The 9,704-nt window shown below is 48.6% G+C and overlaps 1 protein-coding gene across 1 annotated transcript; it reads left to right on the top strand.

Annotated features, from left to right (window-relative positions):
• Window positions 1-593: 593 nt before the first annotated feature.
• pigm (phosphatidylinositol glycan anchor biosynthesis, class M) lies at window positions 594-8,217 on the top strand. The gene is made up of 7 exons (XM_056244504.1): window positions 594-907; window positions 1,469-1,986; window positions 2,171-2,303; window positions 2,427-2,561; window positions 7,769-7,870; window positions 7,946-8,118; window positions 8,155-8,217. The coding sequence occupies exons 1-6, from the start codon at window positions 755-757 to the stop codon at window positions 8,108-8,110; spliced, it is 1,206 nt and encodes a 401-aa protein (XP_056100479.1). The 5' UTR covers window positions 594-754; the 3' UTR covers window positions 8,111-8,118; window positions 8,155-8,217.
• The last annotated feature ends 1,487 nt before the right edge of the window (window positions 8,218-9,704 follow it).

Here is a 9,704-nt window from a genome sequence, read left to right as displayed (position 1 = left end):
CTGAGAAGGGCCAGAAACACATATTTACAGTCTGAGGAGAGAAATGAGCGTTAATCGTCGACAGATCGAGTCATTTTGACTGATATTATGATTAAAAGACAAACAAACAACACGCGATTACTAAACCAATCAGATTCACACCATGTTTAATAATCTTATGTAACGTTAGTCTATTTGCATTTCATATTTCCTACAATAATAATAATAAGTAAATATGTTCATCTTTACTGTATGTTTTTCTCGCTGTTATTCCGCCATCCGTCTGACGCTCGGCCGGAAATACGTCATCGCGTCACGGCGGAGATGATGTATAACGTACACTTGAAACAGAAATTTCAAAAGAAATGTGCATAGCAATGAATAAACAGTAATATTTAACGTTTGGTAGATTTATTTTTGTTCGGTTTGCGAACGATTTTTATTCTCGTGAGCGATAATTTTCGATGAACCATTTAAATAGGTTCGCGCAAAAATGGAATGCTGCGATATTTAGACGAGATGTTTGTTGTGTTTTAATCAAACAGAAACATTTACCGAACAAACTACAGCGCATAAATGAATCACTGCAAAGGAAAATGACGCGAAGCTCAAAAGAGGCGGAGTTTCGTCTCTGATTGGTCAGTCTCTCGTGCCCTTCAGTCACGTGGGCTCGTGACGGCGCTGTACGGGTTTCAGGAAGCTTGACTCGCTCCGTCTTGTATAGTTTAAGTGTTTGTTTGTTTGTTTGTTTGTTTGGTGTGTGTGTGAGACTGTGATGGATGTTCGGGTGTGTGGGATGTTCAGCGCCGCGGTTCTGATCCGCTTAGTTCTGCTGTGCGTCTGTGTTTATCAGGATCAGAATCTGCAGCTCAAATACACTGATGTGGATTATCACGTGTTCACTGACGCGTCCAGATTCATCACACAGGTGACACACACACACTTATATATATGTGTGTGTGTGTGTGTTTTCTTTGCTCCCCTGGCTCTATGTATGTTGTATTGTTTTGTTGTTAAAAGCAAAAACACACACACACACACACACGGGCAGTATTTTAATTACATGTATTTGAATTACGTATTTAATTACTTTTGGGTATTTTGTTTAAACAAAAATAAATGAAATGTAATTTGTAATTAAATTCTTTGAGAGACTTTAATTTGTATTTAAAATACTTATTTAAATATATCGTTTTATTTCGCATTTCCGCGTGAGATCGTCCTGCGTAGCGATGGCTGAACCCGTACAGTCTCTTCCATCCGATATGAACCTGTGAAAGAGAACATGGGTCACGCAAGTAACCCGAGACGTTCTTATACTTCAATACTTAATAAACATGCAGACGAAATGCTTTAATAAAATAAGTGTTTAGTCAAACAATGATGTAATGAACTCTGACCCTTGAACCAAGGCTTATGTTGTGGGAATGGGCTTGGGTTGATAGAGGTCAGGGGTCACAGATACCTGACGTCTGCCGTGTGTTTGCAGGGCGAGAGTCCGTACCGCAGATCCACGTTCCGCTACACGCCTGTGCTAGCCCTGATGCTGACGCCTAACGTGCTGCTAATGGCTCACTTCGGGAAGCTGCTGTTCTGCGCCTGCGACCTGCTGTCGGGCTGGCTGCTGCTACGGCTGCTAGCTCTGCGCGGCACGTCCCGCGGCGCGGCCCTCGCGTGCAGCGGCCTGTGGCTCCTGAACCCGCTGCCGGCCGGCGTGTCGACGCGCGGGAACGCCGAGTCTGTGCTAGCCGTGCTGGTCCTGTCCACACTGCTGTGTCTGGAGTCGCGGAGACTCACGCGCGCCGCGCTCCTGTTCGGCCTCTCCGTCCACATGAAGATCTACCCGCTCACGTACGCGCTGCCCATCGCGCTGTCTCTGGCCGAGGCCCCGACCCGGGAGCGGGCGCTGGTCCCGAACCTCCGCCGGCTCTTCAACAGGGATCTGCTGCTGTTCGCTGCTGTCTCCGGATCCGTGTTCCTGGCTCTGAACGGGACCTTCTACTGCATGTATGTTAACGCATCCCATGATGCACCTCACGAATGTGAGCAGAGCTGCAATATAGACCGTTTCATTTCTCACTTGTGTCTCGACATCATTCCCAGACATCCATTAATTATTTCACAGTCACTGCACGATTATTCTAGCATAAGGGAATAATAATATAACGATGAGTTCCGTCTTGTTTCTCAGTTACGGCTGGGATTTCCTCCAGGAGTCGTATCTGTACCACGTGACTCGCAGAGACATCCGGCACAACTTCTCTCCGTACTTCTACATGCTGTACCTGACGGCGGAGGGGAGCGGGAGCGGGAGCGGGAGCTGGAGCTGGAGCGGGAGCGGGAGCGGGAGCGGGAGCGGGAGCGGGAGCGGGAGCTGGAGCTGGAGCGGGAGCTGGAGCGGGAGCGGGAGCGGGAGCTGGAGCGGGAGCGGGAGCGGGAGCGGGAGCCTGGCGCTGGTGCTGTTCGTGCCGCAGCTGCTGCTGGTTCTGCTGTCCTCGCTGGCCTTCCGCTCCGACCGGCCCTTCTGCTGCTTCCTCCACACCGCCGTCTTCGTCAGCTTCAACAAGGTGTGCACGTCACAGGTACGCAGATGACCCTGTTCCTGAGTCTGGTCACGTCTGGGCTCGCTCGACCCTCTCTCTCTCTCTCTCTCTCTGACCCTCAGCGGTCCGTCTCTGCTTCGGGCCGAGCGGCGCCGGCTGATAGAGCGGCTGCACACTGAGGCCGGCCACAAAGAATTATTCAATTTATTTAAAAAAAAAATTGGACATTTGCTTGGAATTATTATAAATAACAATGTTATCACCTTATTAGTTATTCTCAACTTTCCAGTAGTGGACCTCCGGCCCGACTCAGTGGCATCACATGGACATCCACTGATATCATCTACGGATAGACCTATCACTGAGCCTCATGTCGTTCCTAACCCTCGATGGGCCCGCACCAAACACTCTTTATACGTGGAAGTGCCACTGCCAGCACAACCAGCGTGTGTGTGTGTGTGTGTGTGTGTGTGTGTGCAGTACCTCCTCTGGTATCTGTGGCTCGTGTGTGTGTGTGTGTGTGTCTCTACAGTACCTCCTCTGGTATCTGTGGCTCGTGTGTGTGTGTGTGTGTGTGTGTGTGTCTCTACAGTACCTCCTCTGGTATCTGTGGCTCGTGTGTGTGTGTGTGTGTGTGTGTCTCTACAGTACCTCCTCTGGTATCTGTGGCTCGTGTGTGTGTGTGTGTGTGTGTGTGTGTCTCTACAGTACCTCCTCTGGTATCTGTGGCTCGTGTGTGTGTGTGTGTGTGTGTGTGTGTGTGTGTGTGTGTGTCTCTACAGTACCTCCTCTGGTATCTGTGGCTCGTGTGTGTGTGTGTGTGTGTGTGTGTGTGTGTGTGTCTCTACAGTACCTCCTCTGGTATCTGTGGCTCATGTGTGTGTGTGTGTGTGTCTCTACAGTACCTCCTCTGGTATCTGTGGCTCATGTGTGTGTGTGTGTGTGTCTCTACAGTACCTCCTCTGGTATCTGTGGCTCATGTGTGTGTGTGTGTGTGTCTCTACAGTACCTCCTCTGGTATCTGTGGCTCATGTGTGTGTGTGTGTGTGTGTCTCTACAGTACCTTCTCTGGTATCTGTGGCTCATGTGTGTGTGTGTGTGTGTGTCTCTACAGTACTTCCTCTGGTATCTGTGGCTCATGTGTGTGTGTGTGTGTGTGTGTGTGTGTCTCTACAGTACCTCCTCTGGTATCTGTGGCTCATGTGTGTGTGTGTGTGTGTGTCTCTACAGTACTTCCTCTGGTATCTGTGGCTCATGTGTGTGTGTGTGTGTGTGTGTGTCTCTACAGTACCTCCTCTGGTATCTGTGGCTCATGTGTGTGTGTGTGTGTGTGTGTGTCTCTACAGTACCTCCTCTGGTATCTGTGGCTCATGTGTGTGTGTGTGTGTGTGTGTGTCTCTACAGTACCTCCTCTGGTATCTGTGGCTCATGTGTGTGTGTGTGTGTGTGTGTGTCTCTACAGTACTTCCTCTGGTATCTGTGGCTCATGTGTGTGTGTGTGTGTGTGTGTGTGTCTCTACAGTACTTCCTCTGGTATCTGTGGCTCATGTGTGTGTGTGTGTGTGTGTGTGTGTGTGTCTCTACAGTACTTCCTCTGGTATCTGTGGCTCATGTGTGTGTGTGTGTGTGTGTGTGTCTCTACAGTACCTCCTCTGGTATCTGTGGCTCATGTGTGTGTGTGTGTGTGTGTGTGTGTGTCTCTACAGTACTTCCTCTGGTATCTGTGGCTCATGTGTGTGTGTGTGTGTGTGTGTGTGTGTGTGTGTCTCTACAGTACTTCCTCTGGTATCTGTGGCTCATGTGTGTGTGTGTGTGTGTGTGTGTGTGTGTCTCTACAGTACCTCCTCTGGTATCTGTGGCTCATGTGTGTGTGTGTGTGTGTCTCTACAGTACTTCCTCTGGTATCTGTGGCTCATGTGTGTGTGTGTGTGTGTGTGTGTCTCTACAGTACCTCCTCTGGTATCTGTGGCTCATGTGTGTGTGTGTGTGTGTGTGTCTCTACAGTACCTCCTCTGGTATCTGTGGCTCATGTGTGTGTGTGTGTGTGTGTGTGTGTGTCTCTACAGTACTTCCTCTGGTATCTGTGGCTCATGTGTGTGTGTGTGTGTGTGTGTGTCTCTACAGTACCTCCTCTGGTATCTGTGGCTCATGTGTGTGTGTGTGTGTGTCTCTACAGTACCTCCTCTGGTATCTGTGGCTCGTGTGTGTGTGTGTGTGTGTGTGTGTGTGTCTCTACAGTACCTCCTCTGGTATCTGTGGCTCGTGTGTGTGTGTGTGTGTGTCTCTACAGTACCTCCTCTGGTATCTGTGGCTCGTGTGTGTGTGTGTGTGTGTGTGTGTGTGTGTCTCTACAGTACCTCCTCTGGTATCTGTGGCTCGTGTGTGTGTGTGTGTGTGTGTGTGTCTCTACAGTACCTCCTCTGGTATCTGTGGCTCGTGTGTGTGTGTGTGTGTGTGTGTGTGTGTGTCTCTACAGTACCTCCTCTGGTATCTGTGGCTCGTGTGTGTGTGTGTGTGTGTGTGTGTGTGTGTGTCTCTACAGTACCTCCTCTGGTATCTGTGGCTCGTGTGTGTGTGTGTGTGTGTGTGTGTGTGTGTGTCTCTACAGTACCTCCTCTGGTATCTGTGGCTCATGTGTGTGTGTGTGTGTGTCTCTACAGTACCTCCTCTGGTATCTGTGGCTCGTGTGTGTGTGTGTGTGTGTGTGTGTGTGTGTGTCTCTACAGTACCTCCTCTGGTATCTGTGGCTCGTGTGTGTGTGTGTGTGTGTGTGTGTGTGTGTGTCTCTACAGTACCTCCTCTGGTATCTGTGGCTCGTGTGTGTGTGTGTGTGTGTGTGTGTGTGTGTCTCTACAGTACCTCCTCTGGTATCTGTGGCTCATGTGTGTGTGTGTGTGTGTGTGTCTCTACAGTACCTCCTCTGGTATCTGTGGCTCATGTGTGTGTGTGTGTGTGTCTCTACAGTACCTTCTCTGGTATCTGTGGCTCATGTGTGTGTGTGTGTGTGTGTCTCTACAGTACTTCCTCTGGTATCTGTGGCTCATGTGTGTGTGTGTGTGTGTGTGTGTGTGTGTGTGTGTCTCTACAGTACCTCCTCTGGTATCTGTGGCTCATGTGTGTGTGTGTGTGTGTGTCTCTACAGTACTTCCTCTGGTATCTGTGGCTCATGTGTGTGTGTGTGTGTGTGTCTCTACAGTACTTCCTCTGGTATCTGTGGCTCATGTGTGTGTGTGTGTGTGTGTGTGTGTGTGTGTGTGTCTCTACAGTACCTCCTCTGGTATCTGTGGCTCATGTGTGTGTGTGTGTGTGTGTCTCTACAGTACCTTCTCTGGTATCTGTGGCTCATGTGTGTGTGTGTGTGTGTGTCTCTACAGTACTTCCTCTGGTATCTGTGGCTCATGTGTGTGTGTGTGTGTGTGTGTGTGTGTGTGTGTGTCTCTACAGTACCTCCTCTGGTATCTGTGGCTCATGTGTGTGTGTGTGTGTGTGTCTCTACAGTACTTCCTCTGGTATCTGTGGCTCATGTGTGTGTGTGTGTGTGTGTGTGTGTCTCTACAGTACCTCCTCTGGTATCTGTGGCTCATGTGTGTGTGTGTGTGTGTGTGTCTCTACAGTACCTCCTCTGGTATCTGTGGCTCATGTGTGTGTGTGTGTGTGTGTGTGTCTCTACAGTACTTCCTCTGGTATCTGTGGCTCATGTGTGTGTGTGTGTGTGTGTGTGTCTCTACAGTACCTCCTCTGGTATCTGTGGCTCATGTGTGTGTGTGTGTGTGTGTGTGTCTCTACAGTACTTCCTCTGGTATCTGTGGCTCATGTGTGTGTGTGTGTGTGTGTGTGTGTGTGTGTCTCTACAGTACTTCCTCTGGTATCTGTGGCTCATGTGTGTGTGTGTGTGTGTGTGTGTGTGTGTGTGTCTCTACAGTACCTCCTCTGGTATCTGTGGCTCATGTGTGTGTGTGTGTGTGTGTCTCTACAGTACTTCCTCTGGTATCTGTGGCTCATGTGTGTGTGTGTGTGTGTGTCTCTACAGTACTTCCTCTGGTATCTGTGGCTCATGTGTGTGTGTGTGTGTGTGTGTCTCTACAGTACCTCCTCTGGTATCTGTGGCTCATGTGTGTGTGTGTGTGTGTGTGTGTGTCTCTACAGTACTTCCTCTGGTATCTGTGGCTCATGTGTGTGTGTGTGTGTGTGTGTGTCTCTACAGTACCTCCTCTGGTATCTGTGGCTCATGTGTGTGTGTGTGTGTGTCTCTACAGTACCTCCTCTGGTATCTGTGGCTCATGTGTGTGTGTGTGTCTCTACAGTACCTCCTCTGGTATCTGTGGCTCATGTGTGTGTGTGTGTGTGTGTGTCTCTACAGTACCTCCTCTGGTATCTGTGGCTCATGTGTGTGTGTGTGTGTGTGTGTGTCTCTACAGTACCTCCTCTGGTATCTGTGGCTCATGTGTGTGTGTGTGTGTGTCTCTACAGTACCTCCTCTGGTATCTGTGGCTCATGTGTGTGTGTGTGTCTCTACAGTACCTCCTCTGGTATCTGTGGCTCGTGTGTGTGTGTGTCTCTACAGTACCTCCTCTGGTATCTGTGGCTCATGTGTGTGTGTGTGTGTGTGTGTGTCTCTACAGTACCTCCTCTGGTATCTGTGGCTCATGTGTGTGTGTGTGTGTGTCTCTACAGTACCTCCTCTGGTATCTGTGGCTCATGTGTGTGTGTGTGTCTCTACAGTACCTCCTCTGGTATCTGTGGCTCATGTGTGTGTGTGTGTCTCTACAGTACCTCCTCTGGTATCTGTGGCTCGTGTGTGTGTGTGTCTCTACAGTACCTCCTCTGGTATCTGTGGCTCATGTGTGTGTGTGTGTGTGTGTCTCTACAGTACCTCCTCTGGTATCTGTGGCTCATGTGTGTGTGTGTGTGTGTGTGTGTCTCTACAGTACCTCCTCTGGTATCTGTGGCTCATGTGTGTGTGTGTGTGTGTGTCTCTACAGTACCTCCTCTGGTATCTGTGGCTCATGTGTGTGTGTGTGTCTCTACAGTACCTCCTCTGGTATCTGTGGCTCATGTGTGTGTGTGTGTGTGTGTGTGTGTCTCTACAGTACTTCCTCTGGTATCTGTGGCTCATGTGTGTGTGTGTGTCTCTACAGTACCTCCTCTGGTATCTGTGGCTCATGTGTGTGTGTGTGTGTGTGTCTCTACAGTACCTCCTCTGGTATCTGTGGCTCATGTGTGTGTGTGTGTGTGTGTCTCTACAGTACTTCCTCTGGTATCTGTGTCTGCTGCCGCTGGTGCTGCCGCGCCTGACGCTGAGCCGGACGCGAGGCCTCGAGCTGCTAATGCTGTGGCTCGTGGGTCAGGTGAGTGAATATCAACATCTCTTCATCAGTATATCCCCGACAGCGAGTCTTCATCTGTGACGTTTCTCTCTCCAGGCGCTCTGGTTATCGCCAGCCTATATCCTGGAGTTCGAGGGCCGGAACAGCTTTACTCTCATCTGGATGGCCGGTCTACTGTTCCTCCTGATCAACTCCTTCATACTGGGACAGATAATCTGCCATTACAGACCAGTAGCAGCCCAGCAGAAGAAAACAGACTGACGGTTAGGGTTAGGGTCAGGGTCAGGGTCACAGACGCGGGTTAGGGTCAGGGTCACAGACGCGTGTGAGAACGGAGAACGCTGTCCCTGTATAATGCTGATGATCAGATGTGCAGATGTCGAGCAGCGTTCCTCCTGCAGATGTTGATCCAGGCCAGTAGATGTCGCCAGAGATCCACAGTCTGAGTCTCTGACAGTCAGAGACACTAGAAGTGCTGCGTTCTTACTAACTCTACAGTTAACAGTCAGTCGCTCTCTGGACAGAACTTTCACTGGACTTACATGTCATGTTTGTGAATGCTCTGATCATGAGAATGAATGTTTCTGAGGTGTTTGCAGGGCAGATCTGTGTAAGAGAAGCTCCGCCCTCCCTGATGATGTCACACCAATAGGAATAAGTTTTGACTGGCAGTAGGCGGGATTTACACTGGATTACATCACCTCCAGATGCTCTCATATCAGGACTGTGTTTTAAGCTTTAAATATCTTCTCTGGTGGACATTTATCCAAAATACTGGGCACAATTTTCAAATGAAAAAGGAGAATCTGAAATGTGAATCACAAGTGGAAATATTTATTTCTGCTGTTATCCATAATAAAAGCCTTTCCTCATAATCCTCTCATTTTGTCATACAAGATTTTTATTTTTATAAAAGTAATAAATACAACAGGAAGACCCATATTTGATTGTTGCTGCTTTGCAGTTACAAACTTGTGTAAAACAGTGTATCTTCTGTTAATATTTATTGTCCATATTGAATGCCAGTGGCAAAACGTCGTGTTAAAATCCTTCCTGAAAAAGTGCAAAAGGCCTTTGATATTTATATAAACAATAAATACAAATTGTTGATACAAATGAACCTTCCACAAAAGTGTCTGATCAAACACCGGTTCCCTTTCGCTGAACGAGCCCCAGTAGTGCAAGCGCATTATCACTATTATCTTTACTTGACAAATACATTAAGGCCCGGTTTCACAGACAGGGCTTAGATTTAGCCAGGATTAAGCCTTAGTTCAATTAAGTAACTTTTATAAACATGCCTTAGAAAAAAGCATTACTGATGTGCGTCTTGAAACAAAACAATGGCACTGACGTACTTTAAGATACGCTTTCAGTTAAAGCGGCTCTAGCATTAGTCTGGACTAGATTTAGCCTGGGACTAGATTAAGCTTGGGACCAGATTAAGCCTGAGACTAGATTTAGCCTGGGACCAGATTAAGCCTGGGACTAGATTAAGCCTGGGTCTAGATTAAGCCTGGGTCTAGATTAAGCCTGGGTCTAGATTAAGCCTGGGTCTAGATTTAGCCTGGGACCAGATTAAGCCTGGGTCTAGATTAAGCCTGGGTCTAGATTAAGCCTGGGACTAGATTAAGCCTGGGACTAGATTAAGCCTGGGACTAGATTAAGCCTGGGACTAGATTAAGCCTGGGACTAGATTAAGCCTGGGTCTAGATTAAGCCTGGGACTAGATTAAGCCTGGGACTAGATTAAGCCTGGGTCTAGATTAAGCCTGGGACTAGATTAAGCCTGGGACTAGATTAAGCCTGGGTCTAGATTAAGCCTGGGACTAGATTAAGCCTGGGACAAGATTAAG

The sequence above is a fragment of the Rhinichthys klamathensis genome, unplaced genomic scaffold, assembly GCF_029890125.1.
Source record: "Rhinichthys klamathensis goyatoka isolate OS25496 unplaced genomic scaffold, OSU_Roscu_1.1 h1tg000996l_1, whole genome shotgun sequence".
In the NCBI taxonomy this organism is placed as follows: Eukaryota; Metazoa; Chordata; class Actinopteri; order Cypriniformes; family Leuciscidae; genus Rhinichthys; species Rhinichthys klamathensis.
Note: the sequence above shows the minus strand (reverse complement) of the source record. Positions and strands in the feature narration are given on the sequence as shown.

Bases quoted from the DNA above. Each gene is read 5' to 3' on its own strand.
- pigm (XM_056244504.1), top strand. From the start codon at position 755: ATGGATGTTCGGGTGTGTGGGATGTTCAGCGCCGCGGTTCTGATCCGC. The intron at 2,304-2,426 runs AGCTGGAGCGGG...GGGAGCGGGAGC, and splicing joins GGAGCGGGAGCGGGAGCTGG to CTGGCGCTGGTGCTGTTCGT. The intron at 2,562-7,768 runs GTACGCAGATGA...GTGTCTCTACAG, and splicing joins ACAAGGTGTGCACGTCACAG to TACTTCCTCTGGTATCTGTG.